Source organism: Hyperolius riggenbachi, chromosome 7 (genome assembly GCF_040937935.1).
Source record: "Hyperolius riggenbachi isolate aHypRig1 chromosome 7, aHypRig1.pri, whole genome shotgun sequence".
In the NCBI taxonomy this organism is placed as follows: Eukaryota; Metazoa; Chordata; class Amphibia; order Anura; family Hyperoliidae; genus Hyperolius; species Hyperolius riggenbachi.
Window position 1 is genome coordinate 139,983,170 of NC_090652.1, and position 25,683 is coordinate 140,008,852.

At 40.7% G+C, this 25,683-nt stretch overlaps 1 protein-coding gene across 5 annotated transcripts in view; it reads right to left on the bottom strand.

Annotated features, from left to right (window-relative positions):
* The window catches only part of LOC137524618 (uncharacterized), a 571,079-nt gene that overhangs the window by 241,322 nt on the left and 304,074 nt on the right, over positions 1–25,683 (bottom strand). For all 5 annotated transcript variants that reach the window (XR_011022737.1, XR_011022738.1, XM_068244694.1 and 2 more), the window contains exons 38-42: positions 22,531–22,724; positions 13,835–14,134; positions 11,472–11,692; positions 7,515–7,676; positions 520–597 (exon numbers count right to left, since the gene is read on the bottom strand). Coding sequence is in view for 3 of the 5 variants with exons in the window: in XM_068244694.1 (XP_068100795.1) it covers positions 520–597; positions 7,515–7,676; positions 11,472–11,692; positions 13,835–14,134; positions 22,531–22,724 (955 nt within the window). In the remaining 2 variants the exon portion in view is untranslated. The remainder of the gene's footprint in view (positions 1–519; positions 598–7,514; positions 7,677–11,471; positions 11,693–13,834; positions 14,135–22,530; positions 22,725–25,683) is intronic.

Here is a 25,683-nt window from a genome sequence, read left to right on the forward strand (position 1 = left end):
GCACTTTGGATTCTGAAGTCCAAACTGTGCTCACCCCCCAATGAAGAATCAATCATCCAATTTCAAGAAGAAAAGCAGGTCAGGCACCAGTTCTTAATGCTTCAGTGTTAGTTTAATGATAATCCAAACAGGTATAGTAAATTACATCAGCCAAGTGAATACGACAACCACCTTGTTCACTTGTCTGATGTAATTTACTGTACCTTTTTGGATTAAACTAACACTGAAGCATTAAGAACTGGTGCCCAACCTGCTTTTCTTTTTGAAATTGTATATCTTATAAATGTGTGCTATGTCTATAGGTAAGAGTGTTTTGATGACAATATTGCCACTCAGTGTTTTATCACTCTAATTTCCAACAATTTAAGTAGCAAAACTGTTTAGTTTTATATTCTGATAAATGCTCATTTATGAAAGAGTCACCTATCATACTGAGTAACACACTTGTCAATATACTAGTATCCTTAATGTGATCTACAGTTAAAATGCTAGTAAAGATTGTAAAAATGCCATTTATACCTCCGATGCTTTCCTTATAAGTTCACCATGGCAGTGACCATAAAACAAGGTGTTGGCAACTTCTCCATTGCACATGACCTAATGGTGAAAGTAGAATTAAAAGTGATAGAATCTCTGAGCAACAACATTATACAGAAGTGAAAAATAAGCAACAAACTAAAGCAGTATGAATTAGGTGCTTGCATAGTGCCACTCAGCATCACTGTATGCAAGTCATGCTGGTGAAACACTAATGACCACTTCCATAATGTCTGGGAAAGTATCTGTGTTGCCAAGCCAATTAGAAACCACTGAAATATCTAGTAAATATTCTACATTGAAAAGAAATGCAGTATCTTGGTAGATGTTAGGGTTAACCTATGCACTGCCAAGCTTTTGGCTCATTGAGTACTGGACATAAAAGCCTCAATTCACCAAGCATGCTGCATTGCCGAAAACAGCTGATTTTACCAATCACCTTGCCAAATGCCAACTCACTAAACCTTTTATCGCACTGAAAAGTAAAATTACTGACTGGTAAGGTAAATTACTGACTTATGTGGTAAATACCTCAGGAAATATCAAGAAATTGCAATTTACAAAGATTTACACAGCATTCAGTAAATCAAGCAAGTGTTATGTATTTATCTTCAGCTCTGACCCAGCTAGTAACTCACAATCCAAGCCAAGTGTGTGCGATTGCAAGCAGCGTGATCGCAATCGGCACGGCCATACCCTTGCGTAGGCGATGCCGACCTGTCGAGGTTGGCATCTGCAATGGTGGGGACCCTAGGCCACCGGCTGGGAGTGGAGTGGTGGCAAGGGACACATAGGCTGCCAGGGGCTGGAGGAAGCCCCAGGTAAGTAGATCTTTAGAAGTAGACATTGTAATTGCCCATTTGTCACGGTTATTTCACCGTTTAAATTATGTCCCCATCACAATGTATGGCGACAATATTTTATTTGGAAATAAAAGAGCATTTTTTCCGTTTTGCATCCCTCACTATTCACAAGCTTATAAAAAAGATATATATAGAAATATTTCATCTTTACATAGATATTTAAATAGTTTAGACCCTCAGGTAAATATTTATGTGTTTTTTTATTGTAATGTTTTTGGTTTTTATTATTAAACATTTTATGTGGGTATTTTTGGGAGGGTGGGAAGTAAATAGTGTTTTATTTAGGGAAATATTTGTGTAGTGTAATTTTTTTTTACTTTTAGATGTAGTTTTACTCTTTGGTCACAAGATGGCAACCTTGAGTTTGTTTACATGACGTCACTCTAAGCGTACAATGTACGCTTAGAGGGACATAGAGTCAGAAAAAGCGAAGCTTCCGAGAGAAGCTGTCGCTTTTTCTGCGGGGGAGAGGAATCAGTGATCGGGCACCATAGCCCAATACATTGATTCCTGGGCTACCGAATCCGCGGCCAAGAGTGCGCTTGCACCGCGGGAGCGCGCATGTCCTCCTTGACGTTTTTATACGTCAAGGAGGACAAAGTGGCTAATCTTGTTCCAAGAGTGGGAAAATGTTTTGCACAGACATTCTATTTTGTTTCCATTGTGGGATAGCAAGTCCAAGGCTGGGAATGGGATCAACGTGTATGGCACTGTTCGTCAGTCATCGGTGCAGGGATTGACCCGTGTCGCAATCACATCTTGTCATGCATGAGAGATCCCACACTGGTGAGAATCCGTATTCATGTTCTGAGTGTGGGAAATGTTTTACACAGAAATCCCACCTTGTTCTGAGTGTGGGAAAAAAATTTCACGGAAATCCCATCTTTTTCTGTGTTGGAAAATGTTTTACATGGGAATTTAATCTTGTTCCAAGTGTGGGAATTTTTTTCACTCAGACATTCTATGTTGTTCCAACTGGGGAAAAATGTTTTACACAGAAGTCCCATGTTGTTCCAAGCATTGGAAAATGTTTTACATGGGGAATTTAATCTTGTTCCAAGTGTGGGAAAATGTTTTGCACAAAAATTCCATTTTGTTCCGCGTGTTGGAAAATGTTTTGCACATGAATTTAATCTTGTTCCAAGTGTAGGCAAATGTTTTTGCACAGACATTCTATCTTGCTTCAGTTGTGGGATAGCAAGTTCAAGGCTGGGACTGGAATTAACGTGTATGGCACTGTTCGTCGGTCATCGGGGCGAAGGATTGACGTGTGTCGAAATCACATCTTGTCATGCATGAGAGAGCTCACACTGCTGAGAATCCCTATTCATGTTCTGAGTGTGGGAATATGTTTTGCACAGAAATCTTATCTTGTTCTGAGTGTGGGAAAATGTTTTGCACAGAAATCCCATCTTGCTCCGAGTGTGGGAAAATGTTTTGCACAGAAATCTCATTTTGCTCTGAGTGTGGGGAAAAAATTGCACAAAAATCCCATCTTGTTCTGAGTGTGGGAAAATGTTTTGCACAAGAATTTTATCTTGTTCCAAGTGTGGGAAAATGTTTTGCACAGGAATACCATCTTGTTCCGAGTGTGGGAAAACATTTTGCACAGAAATCACATTGGCCTCAATTCACTAAGCTTAACTCCTGTCTTTAATAACTCTTCTGAGCTGTTTTACAGTTATTACAATTATATCACCAAGGTGATAACTGTAAAACAGCTCAGAAGAGTTATTAAAGACAGGAGTTAAGCTTTGAATTGAGGCCATTGTCTTGTGAGTGTTGGGAAATGTTTTGCACAGGAATTTAATCTTCTTCCAAGTGTGAAAAAAATGTTTGCACAGAAATCCTATCTTTTTCTGAGTGTTGAAAAATGTTTTGCACAGGAATTTAATCTTGTTCCAAGTGTGGGAAAATGGTTTGCACAGACATTTCATTTTGTTTAGAGTATGGGAAAATGTTTTGCACAGAAATCCCATCTTGTCCCGAGTATGGAAAAATGTTTTGCACAGAAATCACATCTATTTCTGAGTGTTGGAAAATGTTTTGCACAGGAATTTAATCTTGTTCCAAGTGTGGGAAAATGTTTTCCACAGAAATCCCATCTTGTTCCAAGTGTGGGAAAATGTTTTGCACAGAAATCCCATCTTGTTCCAAGTGTGGGAAAATGTTTTGCACAGAAATCCCATCTTGTTCCGAGTATAAGAAAATGTTTTGAACAGAATCCCATCTTGTTCCGAGTGTGGGAAAATGTTTTGCACAGAAATCCCATCTTGTTCCGAGTGTGGGAAAAAAAATTGCATACAAATCACATCTTTTTCCAAGTGTGGGAAAGTGTTTTGCACAGAAATCCCATCTTGTTCCGAGTGTGGAAAAAAAAATCTGCACAGAAATCCCACCTTTTTCTGAGTGTTGGAAAATGTTTTGCACAGAAATTTAATCTTGTTCCAAGTGTGGGAAAATGTGTTGCACAGGCATTCTATCTTGTTCCAAGTGTGAGAAAATGTTTTACACAGAAGTCCCATGTTGTTCCAAGTGTGGGAACAAGTTTTGCATGGGGAATTTAATCTTGTTCCAAGTGTGGGAAAAATGTTTTTGCACAGAAAATCCATCTTGTTCCGAGTGTTGGAAAATGTTTTGCACAGGAATTTAATCTTGTTCCAAGTGTGGGAAAATGTTTTGCACAAAACAGAACATAGGCATGTTATGGGTGGGGCCAGAAATACTTGATCTTAGTGGTGTAAGTGGGCTTGCCAGGAAAGATTGAGCACTGCTGCAGTGTTTTTCATCCAAAATATATGTAATCGGACTGTGTTTCACTGAAAAAAAAACGTAATCTGACTGAATTTCACCCAAAATACACATAATTTGACAGCATTTCACCAAACCCACAGTGCCCAGGGACACACTTGCATTCAGTCCTTTTCAGTAGTCATGCCAGGTACCTAACTGAACTCTCTCTCATGCATGCTCTGTCTGGGCTAATGTAAACCTGAGACAAAAGGGTTGAGAAGTTTTACACATACCTGGGGTTTCCTCCAGCCCCCTTCATGCAGATCGCTCACTCGGGCGTAGTGCGCATGCATAGCTCAGCTGCATGCACCCTGCTGAGCTGGCGCAGAATGCTCCGGGCCGCAGGAGTCCCATGAGGGAGTGCGCAGGCGGTCTGCACCTGTGCCAGCTGGCTGAAGATAACGAGGCATCAATGGGACCATTGAGAAGGCAGAGGATGGCGGCAAGGAAGCAATCTGCATTAAGGAGGCTGGGGGGAGTCCCAGGTATGTATAAAATTGTTCAACTATTTTGTCTCAGGCACACACTTTAATTTCCTGCCACAACTGCTGAAATGAAACAAATGCAATAAATAAACAAAGCACGTTTTTTCGTTATTTCCTCCTTAGCAGTAATCATGAGCTCGGCTCAGGGAGGAAAAAAAATGCCAAGAGCGGTATCCCACCGGTAGGTTACCACAGAGCAATGCACGCAGAGGGCGTTTTAACTCACCTCCCGACGGATCCTGACATCGGCCGCAATTCTTTTCTCTCTCCTCCGAGGCTCCTTCCTGGTGAGATCGTGGTCTGTCGTCATGACGACAGTCAGTAATCTCACTATTGGGTTACACCACCACTTGGAGGACGGAGGTAAAACTGCAGTGCTGGATCCCAAGAAGATGAGTGAGTGCTGGGCTGCTGCAGAACTCCTTAGCAGCATGATTTTTTTCCAGGTTTTAGGATCTAAAAGCATGCAAAAAAATTGCACCGCTTTTAGACCCTAAAATCCGGGAGGAATCATAATGCCAAGGGGGTTAAACAGCAATAAGCAGAATAGTTTAGCTTTCATGTATTCTCAAGCCTGAAACTTTCACCACCAATGTAGTATAACACAAAACCCTGGCTGGTATGAAAGGAGTTAACTGCTCTCCTCACCATTCGGACTCCTCCTCTCAAGTCTCTGTCTTACGAGTCCCTGCTCACTGCTGCTGGTGGCTCCGGAGGCTGGTCCCCCAGCCAGCAGCCGACCGGGCATCTGAAAACAAAACTCGGAGTCTCCGACTCACAGTCCTGTCACACTTGAGCGAGCCGCACGTGCATTCTTTCTTGAGGGCTGGCTGACTGACCAAGCTGGGAAAGAAAGGGGATGAAGTTGGCCAGCCAATAGTAAATAAAGGGCAGTGTATGAGGAGGAGGGAGTATATCAGCCTGCAAGCCTTTAGCTGGGGCCTGGGGGTGGCAGATGATGGCACGAGGGGTGAGACTAATACCTGGTAACATAAACAGCAGCCAGAAAGTTTCTAAATTTGATCAGTGTACAACTGGGGCTGCGCATGTGTGCAAATCAGTACTCTTTAATGGGCACGGCCAATTAGCTTATGGATTTCATGTGCACAGAAATGTAACTATTTATGGAAAATCTGTAAATTTACTGATGGTTGGCAACACAGCTCAGTACCCATATACTAATTTCACCTGGGGAGGGGGGCAGGCATCTGGGGGTCCCCTTCTACAAGGAGACTCCCAGGTGCCATCATGAAACCCCCCCAGGGTGTCATAGGCCCCTAACTCCTCCTGGGCATTGGAGGTGGAGAAGAGCCCCTTGTCCATGAATTGGACAAGAGCTCTGGGGGAGAGAGGGAGGCTTGGCTGCCCCTCTCTTCCAGTGCCCCCCCCCCCCCCCCCCATACCAGGACCATGTGGGCTAATATAGCTCAGGGTGCAGAGCTCCACATGTGTGTAAATTTACATATACCAAAAGAAAGAGCAGTGGATTTTCCTGACAAGGTTTCCAGGTGGTCAATACACAGTGAGTAATGACTATCTGGAAACACCGTGGAAATGTGGCAATGCTTTGGCCAGGGATCACTATACAGCCGCAATATAGTTATATAAAGATCCCTTGCAACTATACCTTTTTTTTGGACAATTAAATGTTTTTTGTTCAGAGTGTGGGGAATAAAAAAGAATATGTGGGATTCCCCCTTCCGAGCTTCTTTAATCCGTGGGGCTCCGAACTATGCCAGCCCGCATGGTCAATTGTATGGGCGGGCTCTGGAAGAGAGGGCCAGCAAGCCTTCCCCTTTCTCCTAGAGCCCTTGTCTATGGACAAAGGGCTCTTCCTCACCTCCAGAGCCCAGGAGGAGGTGGGGCTGCCAAACTCCTTAGGGGGTGGGGCTTGGGGTTCATGGTGGTATCTAGGTTTCCCCTTTAAGGACGGGACCCCCCTGATGCTCCCCCTTTTCCCAGATAAAATGAGTATAGGAGCACTGAGTACCACTTAACTTAGAAAAGTTCTTCAATGTCCTTAATTAACCATAAATACTTACCTTTTACAAATGTGCCCACACCAATATGTCCCGTGACAATATCTTCAGATACCTTGATTTGAATATGGGCCTTTGTCCTTTATTTTCATCAGAGTAAAGATGCTCATACACAATATAACGTTTTCTCTTTACTTTCGATCTTTTAAATACAATTCAGTTTTCTCAATTGATCATATTGCTTTAAAAATCAAACAAATCCACCATACACTATTCATTTTTTTCTAAACATTAATCCGAATTTTCCGCCATGAAAAACATAGATTAAAAGATGTGGAAAATGTTATTTTCCATAAAAAATACATTTAATTTTACATTTTGTCAATTGATTTCTATTCAAAAGTAGGATATTTGGGTTGAATGGTGTATGGCTTCTCCAGTGATCTCATAGAATGTCCTGTTGGGACATCAAAAGTCATCCAGCAAACTTAGACCAGATCTTTAAACAACTGTCTAGGGCTATGTGGAACGTTTTTATCCCTCAGTTGAAGGGTTAGCAGGATGTCTCAGTTTCCTCAGAACAAATGTTAGACATTTGTTTAACTCGGCATGACCTTTACTGAGAAGCAAAGTAAAGGACAGCTATTTCTCATTATATTCTGTGCTCAGTTATTCAGTCCAGAGTGTTTCTATGGAATGAAGTAGATGATGTGTCGTACTTCTCCACTAAAATAACAAATGTGCTAATATGTTTAATGAGTGTGACCTCTGCACTACCCCGCAATTCAGCATCCAGACTGCAGCATGACAAATGGCATTAACCTATGCAGAGCACGTGTGCTGATTATGAATCTAACCTTCATGTTGGATGGTATCACACTATTAATGGAGCTTAGGTTATGCTGGAGGGTGAGACTGATGTCAGAGGCACTTCCAGCGCTCTTCTTCTGAAGTTCAGCCTTTATGTGTTTATCTTCTACTGAAATATTTACTCTGGTTAAAATCTTCTTGTTCAGACTCTAAAAAGCACAAGACAAGAAAGGAATAATTAGTCTTTTCAGCTTGTGTGCACTGAAGAGATTGCAAAGTATGAGATCAGCATTGAAGTGTAATAATCTTGCATGTAAAGGGCTGGTTCAAATGGAAAAGGATGTTTGCTATGCAGCTCATCCAGAAGTCCTCTGGGCCAGGCTGCACACACTTGTGTCAGTTGAGTAGCTGATGACGCGCTGTGTTGCTATGCGGGGGGGGGGGGGGAGGGGGGTGTTGGACGCTGGGCTAGATTTGTTGTGTAAATTATCTAAACTTTAGATAAGATATACAGACAAGTTACTTCTTATAGTTAGGTTTTTTTTTTTATCTCGGATCCGCTTTAAGAGTACTATCTTAACATTTTGATCGTATAATCAAAAGAAGAGAAGTACAGAAGCATTAAAGTGGACCTTAACTTTTGCACAGGACAGGAGGAAAACATAGAGAAATGTACCCTGTATGTGTTTAGGGACTTTAGCCTGTTTAATTCCCCCTCATTTGTGTCTAATCCCAAGCTGTAATTTGATCTCTCCCCATGTCACCTGACTGCCATGGCAGAGGTGGCAGATACGCTCATTTGAAAGCACAGGAGGTTAACAATATGTCTGCTTCCATGAAAGCAGGAAGAAGAAACAGCGCAGATTTATTGCAGGATTTGTATCAGCTGTAACAAAGAAATGTTTTTTGTTTAAAGGTTATTATGCTGTTGTGTATATTTTAGAGCAGAGAGGTCATTCTGAGTTCAAGTTCGCTTTAAGGTGGGTTGGCCTGCTGCTGTTTGGATTGCATCATCGTGCTGCTCATACTGCAAGGGGGAAGGTACAGACTGGTACCAGGTACTTTATAGGGAACCTGAAAAGAAAGGAATACAGAGGCTGCCATTTTCACTCACCAATAAACAATGTCAGTTGTCTGGCTGTCATGTCATCTTTCAACCTTATTTGTTTTTGAATCACACACCAGCAACAAGCAGGCAGTCAGTGGAGTCAGACTAGAGTCAAAGCATCTGATCTGCATGCTTATTCTGGGCTAGTGAATTATAGTTTTAAAGTGCCCACCTATCACTACATTTTCCAGTTTGATCAACCGATCGAGGGAATTTTTTAATCGGATCAGAGTAAATTATATTTAGTTATGCTCGGTCGACAGAAATTGGCTGATATCTGCCTGAATCAACTTTACTTGACTGAGCAGGATGGGAATTTTCAGTTGATCGCAATGGAATTGGCTAGTGTTTCCATGATTTAGATCAACACAGAATCAATTTTGGGATTCAGAGTATAGAGGCACAACATCGTTCAGATCGTTGAGTGAAGGAGAATCACCAGGATTTTGCTTGCAGCTTGTGGGCCACTAGTTAATTACTCTTAATCAACCACATGGTTTTTGTTCACCCAATGAATTTGTTTGTTTAATCTCTCAACGGAAAATCGAGTGATGTATGGGCATCTTTAGAGGTAGAGCATCAGCACAGAAGTCAGGCAAGATGGAAGCCTCTGTATTTTTCTCACTTCAGGTTCCTTTTAAAGAAAACCTGTAACTAAAAAAAGTTTCCCTGTGGGGTACTTACCTCGGGTGAGGAAAGCCTCCGGATCATATTGAAGCGTCCCCCGTCCTCCCGTGTCCCACGGCGGTCTCACTGTGTCCCTCCGAACAGCGGGGATGTAAATATTTACCTTCCCAGCTCCAGCACAGTATCGGCTCTCTGCTCGGAGATAGGCAGAAATAGCCAATCGCTGTCGGTCCACTGTACTGCGCAGGTCCAAGTCTCTTGCGCCTGCGTAGTAGAGCAGACCCAACAGAGATAGACTATTTCTGCCTATCTCTGTGCTGAGAGCAACAACAGTGCCCCCGCTGGAGCCAGGGAAGGTAACTATATCAAACCTTGTCAGGCTTGTCAAGCCAGGATTGTGAGACGTTTCGGGGGAACCAGAGCTGGATTGCCTGCATCTACAGGGGAGGGGGAAGCCTCATTGGGACCCTAAGGCTTCCCCCTCCCGAGGTGAGTACCATCCAGGGGAACTTCTTTTTGTTACAGAGTCTCTTTAACAGTAATTTGTTTGAAATCAGCTAATCAAAGCATATCCACGGACAAAGCTCTGCCAAAGTGCCTACAGAGGAAAACATTTCTGCCCAGGGTGGTGTTTTAAAGTGGTTTTAAACTCAGCATTTCCTCATTGTTCTAAAAGATTATTTACAGCCTTAAACCTACTATTACAAAAAAATTGTAGCAGAACAGCATTCAAACAGTTAAACACTTAAACAGTTATGATCCCCATCCGAAGTAGTGATAACAATGTTTACATTCCTCTGTTGCTACAATTGGCTACTGCCAGCCGTGTGCTGAAAAGGAATTGTACTGAGCTGACAAGCAGAGACATATGAAAAATTATCACTAGATAGCTGCTGTACTTATATATTAATATCTATGAATAAAATGCAATGGTAGCTTTCAGGCAAGATAAACTGTATTTTGGGAACTTGTCATTTGTAAACAGACAATATTACTTGTGCACAAAAGCAAATATGGTAACTGAATGGATAATAAAACGTAGGAAACACATTTTTATTGAATGTTATGTCAGAGTTTTATACCACTTTAAGACCAATACCACATCCGCCTCCAGCCCTCATGAACACCTCATACATAGAGGAGCCTGTCCCCAAAATAATATTAACAGAAAGGCAATGGGGAGAATTCCAGCAAATCTATGTACTTGAGAGCCATTTCATAGTTTAGTTAGGTTGTAAATGGCACATATTATTACAGACTCAGTATGTTTAAATACTAGCCACTTAAAGAGGATCTCCATCCTAATTTATAAGAACCTGCAGCGCTTATGTAAGCAAAAGTTATATTTACCTGCTGTGTCTTGTCCCACAAAGCCGTCCCGAAGACCCTGCATCACTCTACTTCCGATGCCTGGCCCGAACTCCCGTCTCTCCCCAGAGAAAAAAAATGCCCCGCTATTTACTGTAGTAAGGACAGCAATACGCATTAAAACATCCTGTTTGCCTCTGTTAATGGCAACAGGAAGTTCTAATGTATTGTTCACTGCTGCCGCCACCGTGCATGTGCGTGTACTTCCCCTGCAGAGAGTGACACATCTGTGATTGGTAAATGGGAACATATCTTCTCTGAGCCAATCAAAGTGGCTGTAAGGGCATAATTATGGCTTCAACGAGAACTCAATGACCATTCCTGTAACAAAACTGCCTGTGTGCAAAAATATACATTTTACACTACATTTTACATTATAAACATTAACTAAAAACAAATTAACCTCTCCTTCCCCTTTCCCCTGCCCCTCATAGTTACCTAAAAAATATATATAAATAGTTACGTTAGGGATTCAGATGTTTTATTATGTATGTAAAGGAGGTATATTAATGTTATTTTTGGAAATGAGAGTTTGTAATTATTGATTGGGTGCAAAAATACATCTTTAAATTTAAAATAATGTATTGTCATCATACATTGTACTAGGAACAAAATGTAACCATTGTAATAACTGGGACAAATGGGCAAGTAAAATGTGTGGGTTTTATTAAAAGTAGCAAAAAGTTATAGTAAAAAGTTATTACTAAAAACAAATATCACCCCCAAAAAGCCTAATTTGTGATGGAAAAAAAAAACAAGATATAAATCATTTAGGTGTGATAAGAAGTGATAAAGTGATTGATGAATAAAGGGAGGAGTGCTGAAATTGAAAAATTGCTCTGGTCCGTTTGGGGAAAAACCCTTAGTGGTGAAGTGGTTAGAGAACGCCATCTAGTCTTACCTGATAATATATAATACTCTTTAGAGCATATGGGATCTTGTGAAACTTAAGGTTGTCCACATTGTGCCTCATGTTCATCAGTATCTGGGAGTAAAAAGATGCCTTCGCCATTCCCACAGACACATTCACACTGCTAGATCCAGATGTCACCATCATTCCACATGTCTTGTTGTTGGCTGTGTTATTATAGGTGATTTCCAGAGCACTCGCCAAGGGAATTCCTGCACAGCAAAAGGAATTACAGCATTTTAATGTCTTACTGCAGTTGCCACAAGATAATATAAGTCTGATGGCTGCTAAAGAGGAGTAGAAATTCTCATTTTCACTGTTCTACTACATCCCGTAAAGGGAAATGCATTGTTGCCCATTGACCAGCAGCATAGTCTAACTCTTCTATCTACCAGATTATGTTAACCGTGGAAAAGCTGTGATTTATATGCACATAAAAACAAAGGCAATACATACAGCTTTGCTGACTGGCTTTTGTTTCTAAGTAGAAGTGGAAATTCCTTGCCAGCTAGTTATGGAGGGAGTATGACAGATGATAAAACCTTTGCAGCTGATAGCTATCACCACATCTAGTACAAACTATACCCACACCCTGGTCTATTGAGTCCATCAGAACCATGGTATTCTCATACAACTTGCATGAAGATTTGCATTATATAAGCTACCCACACTCTGAACAGATCATTGAGCCTATCAGTACCACAGGTATTTTCATGCACCCTGCATGAACACAAATTCTACAAACCATCAGTACCTAAACTATATTGACAGTTAAATTAACATTGATCCCAGCACAACTATTGTTCTGTACTTGTTTTGCGAACACTCTGAAGGGATCACTGACACTCGGCAACACCTGAAAGTGCAGTAGATTTGGGTGATATTTTCATTACAAAGTTATTTTGCTTACGGTATTATGCATGTGCATTATTTAGAGATTGCCATTTTTTTTTACCAATCTATTATATAGATTTGAATTTTACATCTTTATTCTTATTTTATCTTGAACAGTTTGTCACATTTTCTTTAGGCCCCTCTCCTTATTTTTTTCACTGCAGTGAGTGGAGGCGATGTGTGTGGTCAGGCTGAGTGTGAGACTGTTTAGAGGTACTGTATGTGCCTAATAGTAATTTAACAGTGTTGTACTACTATTGTACTGATATCTCATTGTTTGCGCTTTGATTTTATTTAAAATGGTCAATATTGAATAGTGCTGTATCAACAGTGAATCTAGCTTTGTTTTTGCCATTTTTTACCATTTACTTTAGACTGTGTGGGTGAGAGGGACACTCCCCTTTTCAAATTAGCTGCTGCTGCTTACTTCAACAGTCAGGTGCAACACTACTGTACATAATGTGCAGGTAATGAGCAATTACATATTTATGTTCAAATTTGAAATACTAAATGTTGGTATTCAGGTCCAATTCTATGACATTGTATGAAACACTTGTTTTTGCCTCCCTTTTAGTGCTCTGTGTCAATTTCAGAGTGACTTCAAAAGTTATCTGGCAGCTTACAATCATTTCAACATTAAAAAAAAGGTCCCTTTTGTTGCTTTTAAAGAGAACCCGAGGTGGGGTTCTAAGAATGAAATCTGCGCTCAGAGGCTGGGTCTGCTTATATTGCCCAGCCTCTGTTGCTATTTCAATCCCCCCTAAGTTCCCCCTGCGCTCCGCTCTCCCCCATAAATTACAGCCTCGCTGTCAACACGCAGCAGGCTGTGTTTACCTTTGTCCTCTCACTCTCCGCCGCTCCCCCGCCTCCTCCATAGCTCCGGTCTCCACCTGCGTCCCTTCCCTCCAAGCTGATTGGAGGGAAGGGATGCGGGCGGGGCCCAGCGCTATGCAGGAGGCAAGAGAGCGCCGAGACTGACAGTGCAAAAGTAAACACAGCTCGCTGCGACACGCTGCGTGTCGACAGCGTGGCTGTGATTTATGGGGGAGAGCGGAGCACAGGGGGAACTTAGGGGGGATTGAAATAGCAACAGAAGCTGGGCAATATAAGCAGACCCAGCCTCTGAGCGCAGATTTCATTCTTAGAACCCCACCTCGGGTTCTCTTTAAATGCTAATGGAGTCTGTGTGATCTTTCAGGCTAGGTGCGAACATAGCAGAAATGCTAGTTGTGTAAATCGCTGCGTTTTATGCAACAATGTTACTCAATGGGCCACATAAAAAAAAAACGGATGGGTTTGCATTTGCACTGGTGTTTTTCAAAATCGCTAGTTGTGTTGCATATTATGCATGAAAGCATCAAAAACGCACATAATGAAAGTCAATGAAAACGCAATGGATTGCGTATTGTATGCGTTTTTGATGCTTTAAAAAAAAAAAAAAAGTTGGTATAACTTCATACCTGCAGTCTGTAATGGCACAATATTGTGTGACAGTGTTCCTTTAAGACGGTGCTCCTGCTCAGCAGCATTTAATAAGTCCACACATAGCAGCTTGGCATCCACCTGGACACATACTTGCCCCCTTTTAATTGGTTCTTCCAGCTGGACGTTTGCTTTTAGCTTTGTCTCAGCAGGTAATAAACGGCTTCCATTTTGGATGAAGGTAAAAGTAGTATTATAAAGGCTTCCTTCATTAAAAATATTCCTGTTCTTCAGCTGCAGCTGGTAGAAATCATAGTTCTTTACAAATCGAATGTGACCTTTAAGGAATACAAACAAAATATAATTATTAAATATTACCAAGAAATTTGCACAGCAGGCCTACAGTGTAGCACTGCCAGTATATTTCCTTTTACAAAACAAACTCTATTCTCTTTATTTTTTGGCTTTTTCTTGGCCCATCACATGCTTTCCTTACAGTTGCATCACGCCTGTTGCAAAGACACATTGGGCTTGATTCATTAACCGGCGCTAAGCCCTAAGACTTAGTGTGCGCAAACCACAGCGTTAGGTGGTTTGCACCCACACATTGGAAACAGCCCCACTCACTGCGCGCGCAGCGCAGATGCGCCTATATTAGTGCATGGTGCCCCTTAAAGAGACACTGAAGCGAAAAAAAATTATGATTTGTATGTGTAGTACAGCTAAGAAATAAAACATTAAGATCAGATACATCAGACTAATTGTTTCCAGTACAGGAAGAGTTAAGAAACTCCAGTTGTTATCTCTATGCAAAAAAGCCATTAAGCTCTACGACTTTCAAAGTCATGGAGAGGGCTGTCTTCTGACTTTTATTATCTCAACTGTTAGTGAACAAATTTCTTTTTCTCTGCCAGAGGAGAGGTCATTAGTTCAGACTGCTCTGAAAGAATCATTTTGAATGCTGAGTGTTGTGTAATCTGCATATATTATAAAATGATACAATGTTAGAAAAAACACTATATACCTGAAAATAAAAATATGAGAATATTTTCTTTGCTGCTAATTTTCTAGTAATTATTCATAGTACACAACCAATTCATTATATCATATATATTTTTTTCGCTTCAGTGTCTCTTTAAACGTCGCACTTGGTGCGACGATAACGGCGCATCGGGTGCCCCTGAAATGACGCATTAATGCTCACCATTTTCTTCTTACAGTGATCCTTTCCAGTTCAAACAATATTTTGTCAGAACTGAAATATACCAGTTGCTGTAAGTTATATATCAGCAGCTGCCAGTTACAACTGAATGTGCAAGATAATGTCCATGTTTCCCTATGGTTCAAGTGGGTGATATTACAGTTTAACAGTGTGCTGACCAGGAAGCTGTTATGGGGAAATGGCCATTTTTAAAATGGAGGATGGAGAATTCCATTGATCACAGTGGACAAATGGGACGCAGGAGAGGAGAAAGAGATTGAGGAGTAGACTACACAGGAGGTAAGTATTACCTGTGTATGGTTATTTTGACTTTTTATTTTCACAGACACTGTTCATTTTTCTCTACTAAGCCCTAACTATTCCCAAAAGCCCACACTAACTTATCTTTTAACCAATATCTATCACTAAACGTACAATCAGAGGATGCCTTTACTCTTACCTGATGCTATGCACCGTTTGGCAATATCCAGTGCACTCTCTACACAGCGATCTATCTGAAATGCTTTCTTATCAGTTCATTATTTGAAGTGAGATAAAGTTATATATTTAGAGAAAGAGAGGAAATTCTTGTGAAAAAAAATAATGTACAACCCCAAGGTGTAAAAACATAATGAAAAACAGAAATACAATGATATGGAAATAATGTAACAATACGTTTAACTGAAAACAGCACAAGACATATCAAATATTGAAACTACAAAATCTCATGGTTTCTGAAAAATGTATTCTAATTTTTAATTTCCTGCCAGCAACATATTTCAACATATATTAGGACATGGGCATGTTTACCAATGTGTTGCATCAACTTCTCTTTTAATCACACCCAATCCCATTGGAGACTAGACAACTTATCCCATTACCCAGAAACCAAATCTCTTAGGTCACACTCTATTTGGGAGCTGAAAAAACAATAGCTGCAGCTCTGAAATGAAAATGATGTTCTTTTTTTGCCTGATATAGGAATTAAACTGCTCAACAGTTTAGAGTCTCCTATGTTTTGTTTCATAAGGGCTCATTAACACTAAATAGTGAGTTGAAATGCATTAAAATGCATGAATAAAATCTCATGAATTGGTTTGTGTGAGTTGTTGTGCATTTCCATGAGTTGTAATCACTCCAGCCAAGCTGAAATGTACTGCACAGCAAATCACTGTTGTAGTGTGAATGACAAAGTGAAAGTCTATGGACTTTCATGTTCCCATGTAAAATGCAAACTATGTGCAGTGGGTCAAAACTCACTGCAACTTACATAGGGCCTGATTCACAAAGCGGTGATAACTCAGTAAAGTCTTTTAGGCGTGATAACCTTTGCACCGCTGAGTTAGCACCGCTTTGTGCTGGTTATCGCGCCCAAAGTCCCGCGCAATCGCGATTTCACGCGCAGCGCCCATAGGGTTTAATGGGCGCTTCGCGCATACCGCGCTGCGCACGCAAAACTTTGCGCGCGGGAGTTTCTTCTTATCACGCCTAAACTGAGTTTAGGCATGATAAAGGGCTTTTCACTGGCGTGCAAACAGTTTGCACCGCTTTGTGAATCAAGCCCATAGTGTGAATGAGCCCTTAGGAACAGGTTTGCACTGCAGGCAGGCCAGCTTATTATTATTATTTAGTATTTATATAGTGTCGACATCTTACGCAGCGCTGTACAGAAAATATAATCTTGTCACTAACTGTCCCTCAGAGGAGCTCACAATCTAATCCCTACCATAGTCTTATGTCTATGTATGTATATTACTATAGTCTAGAGCCAATTTTTTAGGAGGAAACCAATTAACTTATCTCTATGTTTTTAGGATGTGGGAGGAAACTTGAGTGCCCAGAGGATACCCACACAGACACAGGGAGAACATAAAAACTCCTTGCAGATGTTGACCTGGCTGGCATTCGAACCAGAGACCCAGAATTGCAAGGCTAGAGCGCTAACCACTATGCCACCATGCTGTCGTAGTGGTTAGCTTAGCTCATGTCCTATTGTACTATGGAGCCATACAGTTCCAATACATTCAGCATGCGGTTCAGTATTGTCTTGCTGAACTCAGTAAGGGCTTTGTGAAAAGGACAGCATCTGAATGACAGAATGTATTGCTTAGAAACCTGCATGGCACTGCTGTAGCAGTCAAAACATGGCATTAGAAATGACAGCTGACACTACAATGGTTTATTTATAAGCACTGTTTATTTTTCACGATTATGAAAATTGCTGCCATGTTTGGACCTCAGAGTTTTTCACATTGTAAATGATTAAGGCATATTGGAAGGTCAGGAAGCTGCACAGATATACTGTAGGTCCATAGCATACACCTAAACTGTGAGAGATAAGCTGGCTGCCATATTTATTTACTTTTAGACAATACCAGTTGCCTGGCAGCCCTGCTGATCTTTCTGGCTGCAGTAGTGTCTGATTTAGACACTGGAAACAAGCATATGGCTAATCTAGTCGGACTTCAGTCAGAAACATCTGATCTTCATGCTTGTTCAGATTCTATGGCTAAGAGTATTTGAAACAGAGGATCAGCAGGACAGCCTGGTAATCTGCATTGTTTAAAAGGAAATGAATATATCAGCCTCCATATCACTCTCAGTTCAGGTGTACTTTAATCCCTGACATGTACATAGACAAATGTTATGAATGTACCAAGAATATAGGGGCAGTTTAAAAAAAAGGCATAGCAGTTATAAAAGAGCATGCACTATACCGTAATGGTTATTATCACTTGGCCCCAATATTTAATTCAATATATTACAATGCCAGTCAGTTCAGTAAATAAATCAAAGCTCTCTTGCTATACAAATGCCACAGGTGGACATTTATCGGGCTACGTTGCCATAAAATATGGCACTGATTCAGCACAAGTGAAGCTGTTATAAATGTAGGAACTACCCTCTGCTGACCTGCACTGTAGAAGTAACGTTTTTTCACTACAACAACTCAGCAAACTTCACTGGCAATATTGGTCTAAGCAGGCATGGAAGTAATACATTGGTCTAAGCAGGCATGGTCAGAAATGGGAAGACTGATGGCTCTATCTAGAACTGTATAATAAATGTGTTGCACACTGCCCGGGTTCCCCTATGAGTGGTATGCACAAATGTGCTGACATTCCCTGTTCCTTATTCACACGTCATTCTCTTAGAGCCAATGCCTATATACAGTATACAGATTACGGTAATTAAAGAGCATCGTAGTGACATATAGTAGAATGCAGTCAATTATTCAGGATAGCCACTTTTACATTAATTTTCCTACTTTCAGCATCAGAGACACTTCCTATATGTATGTATTGCTATATATTGGTATGCAACACTGCCCTCCCAGTGATGCTTAGGCTAGGCGGTTTAGCTATGCAGAATTTTCCTCTTAGAGCATTCTGGGAGACCAGGTATTATTTGCACTGGCTTTGGAACTCTCAGTAAACAGACATTCTGCTGAGCTACACATGACAGGACTAAAGATGTCGCCAGCTGTGATACATTGCAGAATGTGAAAAAAACTAAAACAGAGGAGACTTCACCCAGTTACATCCTCATGTAAGATAACACAATATCTTGTTTGTTGAGGGTACCCCTTTAAGCCAATTACAGTTAAGGCTGGCACCCATCATGCTATCTTAGACCCGGATGATGCTTCTGACCTTCTGAAGTGGCTGGGACTCCACATGCCGGGGGTTAACAAAATCGAGTTCATTTAAGAAACGGAACTCCTTGCAACTCTCCTCTCCTGCATGCCTATCTTCCAAGTGTACTCCCACCTGAAGCTTCTCCGTGGTCTTGTAAGTTCTACTAACTGTTGTTAACTGGGGAAGGTTTGTGATATGCACCTCGTGATAGCATGCCTGAGCCGGGAGTGGGCTCTGTGGCTGTCCCTCTGTGAGTGACGTATACATGTCACCCCCTATTGTGTCCACAGAGGAGCACACTCATTCAAAGTGCAAGGTTGCCCTTGTGACTTATTCCTTGTGTTTATTATTCACCCATTTTTCCGTATTACCAGGTTCTCTACTTTCCATTAGGATGTTTTTGTTTTTTTACTAAATTGTGTTCTTTTAGGGGTTTGAGGCATGGGCCTATTTGTACTGTCACTATTCTCCTGATCTATTCTTCCTTTACTTCTTTCTCTTACACTCTGGCCAGTCATGAATTTATCTATACGTTGAAATACTTGCATACATTGCAGTTCTAAATTGGTGCATTATAATGTCACCCCATTTTGTCTCGTATTCTAGCTGATCTAGAAAAGTGGTAGGATTATCCCTTATCTTGGTTTGGCCGGATGGCTACTTTTAACATGAACTCTCTCCCTACCCTACCCCTACTTCCATACCCATATCCACTGGATACCTCAATACACCCTGGCACCACTACTGCAGCGGACCCTTTCGAAATTCACCTGGCACAACAAATTGCCTTGTATCTCTAGGAAAATTTGACCCTGCAAAGGCAATATGGTGGATTGTCAGTACTCAATCTCTATAACTACTATGTAGCTAGCCAGGTTAGGCAGATGATTGCAAAGGTGAAAGGCCTCATGCAAGATGGGCATAGATTGAATATCAGACTGTCAGACCCATCCACCCCAGCACCCTTTTATGGGGCATGGGCAGTACTAAGGTGTTCATTTTATTCTTCATTCCAAATATTTGCTTATGGAAAGTTTTGAACAAAAGTATGTCTCTGTTCTCGCTTAGGTCAAGCCTGAAGCCGTTCCACAGTAATCCAGCCTTTGCTCTAAGATTAAGCAGGCCAGATTCCTCAGTTCGGTACCAGAAAAAGATTTGGTTTGTAGAAGATTTGTTAGATTCTTTCACTGGCAAATTATACCCCTTTGACATTCTTTAAGAGCTTATAGGGCTAGACAATGTGTATTGTTTCATATAACTACAGACTCGTCATTTCCTAAGCTCTATATCTTCCTCACTAGAATTTGACAGAACATCAGAACTAGAATCAATCTGGGACCTACCCAAATGGGCTTAATCTCACTGCTTTATAGCTGGTTTAATGATCCCACAAGGGTTAAGGCAGACATTCAACACAAGCACATGCTTTATTGGGACCAAGAGTTTAACACCACAACTTTCTGGGAGTCTTGGACTAAAATATGTAAGAATGCCGCTAAGACCTTGATTTGAGTTCTTACGAAAGAGAATATTTATAAAATTCTGTTCTTATTGTACCAAACTCCAGTTCATTTAAACAAATGGATCCCCTTTATCCCCCGGCTTGTGGGGGAAACTGTGGAGGGCTAGGAACGATGCCAAACTTGTTTTACTCGTGATTCAGCTTATATATTCACAAATGGATATTTCAGTCCTAAATGATCTCTGGATCTGTTTGCTAGCACTCCCAGTGCCTAAATTACTGCAGTATATACAGTGCTGCCCATAATTATTCATACCCCTGGCAAATTTTTACTTAAAGTTACTTTTATTCAACCAGCAAGTAATTTGTGATGGGAAATGACACGGGTGTCTCCCAAAAGATAATAAGATGATGTACAAGAGGAATGATTGTGGAAAAAAAACATTTCTCAGCATTTATTTACATTTGAGCAAAAAGTGTCCAGTCCAAAATTATTCATACCCTTTTCAATAATCAATAGAAAAGCCTTTATTAGCTAGTACAGCAATCAAACGATTCCTATAATTGCAGACCAGCTTTTTGCATGTCTCCACAGGTATTTCTCCCTATTCATCTTTAGCAATGAGCTCCAAATCTTTCATTTTGGAGGGTCTTCTTGCCATCACTCTGATCTTTAGCTTCATCCACAGATTCTCAATTGGATTCAAGTCAGGACTCTGGCTGGGCCACTCCAAAACATTAATGTTGTTGTCTGCTAACCATTTCTTCACCACTTTGGCTGTGTGTTTTGGGTCATAGTCATGCTTAAATGTCCATTGGTGACCAAGGCCAAGTTTCTCTGCAGACTAGACTACCTGATGTTGTTGTTGAGAATCATCATGTATTACTCTTTTTTCATGGTGCCGTTTACTGTGATTAGGTTACCTGGTTCATTGGCTGAAAAAAACAACCCCAAAAGCATTAGGTTCCTACCACCATGTTTGACAGTGGGGATGGTGTTCTTTGGGTTGAAGGCTTCTCCTTGTTTACGCCAAATGAAGGAAACATCATTGTGACCAAACAATTAAATTTTTGTTTCACAGAAGACCAGAAGTCTTCTTCTTTGTCCAGATGAGCATTTGCAAAGGCCAAGCAAGCTTTTGTGTGCCTTATTTGGAGAGTCTTCCCTTGTCCTGCATCAGTGGAACCCAGCAGTGTGCAGTGTCTGTTGAATTGTCTGCCTTGAGACATTGCCACCAGTAGAGCCCAGATTCACCAGGATGGCCTTGGTGATGAACCTTGGATTCTTTATCACCTTTCTTACTATCCTCCTGGACAGCACAGGTGTCACTTTTGGCTTCCGGCCACGTCCTCTGAGATTTTCCACAGTGCATAACATCTTGTATTTTTTAAAAACACTCTGCACAGTAGCCACTAGAACTGAAAAACATTTGGAAATGGCCTTGTAACCCTTTCCTGATTTGTGAGCAGCCACAAGGTCCTCACTGAGCTCCTTTGTCTTAGCCATGACTGTCCACAATCCAACTGCAGAGTGCTGCTGTTTTTCGCCTGTTTAATTGATTAAAACAGCTGTTCTCAATTAATCAGGGTAATTAGGATGCTTTAGAACAGCTTGGACTATTTGGAATGGTATAAAACTTTGGATTTTCCCACAGACTGTGACAGTTTGTGAAGGGTATGAATAATTTTGGACTGGACACTTTTTGCACAAATTTAAATAAAAGCTGAGAAATGCTTTTTTCCACAATAATGCCTCTTGTACATCATCTTATTATCTCTAGGGAGACACCTATGTCATTTCCTATCAAAAAATTACTTGCTGGTTGAATAAAAGTAACTCTAAGTCAAAATTTGCGAGAGGTATGAATAATGATGGGCAGCACTGTATATATATATTGGATAGAAATCTTAACTGCAAAATTACAAGACAGGATGAATGTCGTTTCCAAGATTTGGGATACTGTATCTTTTTGATGCCTCTAGGTCTACATATTTTTGGCATCTACCTTTTTCTTGCTGCTTTGTAGCTGGAGCAATGTCTTTTTTTATTTTTTTTTCTTATCCCTTTTTCCCCTTCTGACATGCATAAATACTGTTTATGTGGATATTCAAGAAATTCTTACTGTATAAACTTTCTGTTGCACATTGAGTCCAACATTGTTCGTCTAGGCTGTGTTCTGTTGAGAGGTTTACATGGCAAAATCTTTCTGTGGGCAGATACACTCCTTTGTACGACTATACTTTATGGTAGATGTTTGTTTATTATTTGCATTGTACTCAGTCAGTATGTTATTGCTGCACATAATAAAAATACAATAAAAAGCTTTCACGGCCTGGAAAGAGATTAAAATATACGCAAATAAGAACTTCCAAATGTATTTAGTGTAGTCTTAGTTTTCTTAAAACTGAAAAAAAAGGAAAAAAGCAGCTTACCTTCATTAATATTTTTCTTTTGTTTCAGAGACCCATCAATTAAAAGGTGGTGTGGAACACTTGCCAAGATATCAATGCTGTGCTCCAGATTTCCGGTGAATGACAGCATTAAACCCACTTTCTGCTCTTTCACTCCCAACATGTCAATGCTCAGAGATTTATTGTTAAACTTAATCTGAGATATTAACGAAACTCTGCAGAAAAGAAAGACAAAACAATGCTGAAAAGAGTGGAAGACGATATATTTTGGGACTGTACATTTTTTTAGTTTCCAAGCAGCTGTCCAATACAGTTTTGGCATTGCCTGGAAAACAAAAATAATTACAGTTACACAGTAATACTACTACAATTCTTTTGGAAAAAATCATTCTAATCTCCTTGTACAATTAGGCTTTCTCTTGAGGTGTGCATACAATAAAGGCATCAGTTAAAAAGGGTGCCAGATATACAGTATGATATTGAAGTTATCGCGTTGTAAATGGGCACTAGGATATGACGTTAAATATTGTTTATAATACTGGTATTCTACTTTCCCCCAATGTAACCTCTGTTTTTACTCTTAGTTGAATGGGCACCAGTAAAAGTGAAAAAATATTGTTTTATTCACTGAAATTTTACTACTTCATTCATATAGTAAAATATCTTTAATACTTACCGATATTTTACTATAACCTAACCTCTCCATACTCTCACACACAACCCTCCCCTGTTGGTGCCTAACATTAACCTCCCCCAGTAGTGCTTAACCTTAACCCCTAGTGGTGCCTAACCTTAACACTCCTGGTGGTGCCTAACCTTAACACTAGAATTACCAACTTTTTTATTTTCTGGTGCCAGGCTAGAGGTGTTATTCACCCCTGCTGAGATGTTCACAGATCTTCATCTTGATTATCTTCAATCTATTGTTGTGCAAACCACCCATTACCTGTGAGGCCTCGCACATTTCCATTTGTTTACTCAGAGTAGCTCAGATCCAAGGCAGATCTAAACCTGTGTGTAATGCTGGATACACACCATGCGTTTCCGCGTTCGATGCGTCCGTCGATACGCATCGATTCGATTATTTCCGACATGTCCGATTCAAGCTTCGATGGATCGTTAGGTCGATTTGCCATACTTTACATGGCAATCGACCTAAAAATCATTGAAATGCGTTCAGAATTGCTCGGAAATAATCAAATCTACGCGTATTGACGGACGCATTCGATGCGGAAACGCATGGTGTGTATCCAGCATAAGACATGGAAACCTTCAGACATGCCTGCCGTATCTATACAAAATATCCCCCACATTCACTGACCTGCAAACATTAAAGACACACATTCACAATATATGGAAACACAAGTCTTTTATAAAAAAAATTGTGTGAAAACAGAATGAAAAGTTGCTGATACAATGACATGAATACAATGAAAACTTGCTAACACTTCAGTCTCCAATGTATGTTTGTACACAAATAGTGTGAAGTGTAGAGGACTCTGAAGTGTAGACGAAGTGTCTGAGGTGAAACAGAGGTGGGGGTAGGGTTGCCTGTAGCAGATATTGGGGGTTGCATGAGTGAGGGCAAAATGGGTGGAAAAGCATGGGCAGATTTTATTTTATTTATGTATTTATATAGCACCGACATATTACTCAGCACTGTACAGAGTATATTGTCTCGTCACTAACTGTCCCCCAGAGAGGCTCACAATCTAGTCCCTGTCATAATCATACAGTATGTCTATGTATGTATCATGTAGTGTATGTATCGTCATCTAGGGCCAATTTTATGGGGAAGCCAATTAACTTATCTGTATGTTTTTGGGATACAGCGGATCGCTCAGAAACAGCCGTATCAGTCTGCCGGCAGACTGTACACACCCCACACTGTCTGCTGAAAACACGCCCAGCAGGAGGTGACGACGGACCCGTCGTTTCCTGCAGTCCGGCGTGTGTATGGACCTTTACACACGGGTTTAGATCTGCCTTGGATCTGAGCTACTCTGAGTAAACAAATGGAAATGTGCCAGGCCTTACAGGTAATGGGTGTGTCTTCAGAACAAAAGAAAGAGAACAATGGAGCTGATGGCATGTTAACAAACTCAGCAGGGGTGCTAGTAGGTGTGAGGTCCAGGGAGTTTACGCAGATCTGCGCAGGCCTGGTAAATCTAGTGTTAACACTCCTGGTGGTGCCTAATCTTAACCCCCCTGGAGGGCGCCTAACCTTAATACCCTGTTTTGTTTGCGTAATATAAATTAGTATGTGATTGTTTGTGGTTCTATATGACATAGAATAAAAAAATGTGAAGAGTCAAAATGTAAAACATAATGCTATCAGCAGCTGCTGATAGCGTTATGTTTTAACTTTGTTTAATAATAAAGATTTGAAAACGACTTGAAGATTGTGCGGACTTCAATCGCTTGCTTTGCTGTATACACTCTGGCGGTACCCAGAGGGAAGTTCCAGCACATCTAATCCCTTGCTTTAGGGATTTGGCCGTTTGAGTGCGGTTCCACTACAAACAAGAGTCAAAATGTAAAAATAATCTTTTTTTTTTATAAATAAGTTTAAGTACCAAATTTTTGGGACTATAAGATGCCGACTGAGCCAGTTACCAGGGCTGATTACCGCTGAACAGGGGGAAATGGGAGGACAGCGAGGGGCTCTTCCATGCTTATGGGGCTGTAAGAAGCCCTGGGTAAGTAAAAAACGTTGTAATTCGTGACCTCTGGGTCACTTTAACTTTCATTTTTATACCAACTTTAACGATTACAATAACCCAGCTGGATAGGATTATTTATAGCACACGAACAGATCCTGGTGACAGTAAGAGAAAAGTGACGTCCTCCTCTGTTCATCTGTAACAGCTGATTTCTCTCCTCTCAGTGCTGTGAGATAAAAGTCCATTCTGTAATGCAGGCTCAGTCAGCAGCAAGCAGCAAGGTCGATAGGAGGGAATTTTTCAGCAACCTTTATAACAAAGTGAAGGGTTATTTTACCACCACCCACTAGCTATGCTCCTCATTTTGGTGTTTAGTATTATTTTTACACTAATTATATGCTATTGCGCTGTCCCCTTGAACAACTATACATGTCAGTGGAGGAGGTTTCCATGTTAGGTATAGTTTATTAGCCCTACCAATTTTTCCTAGTACTATTAAAAGGTTAAATTC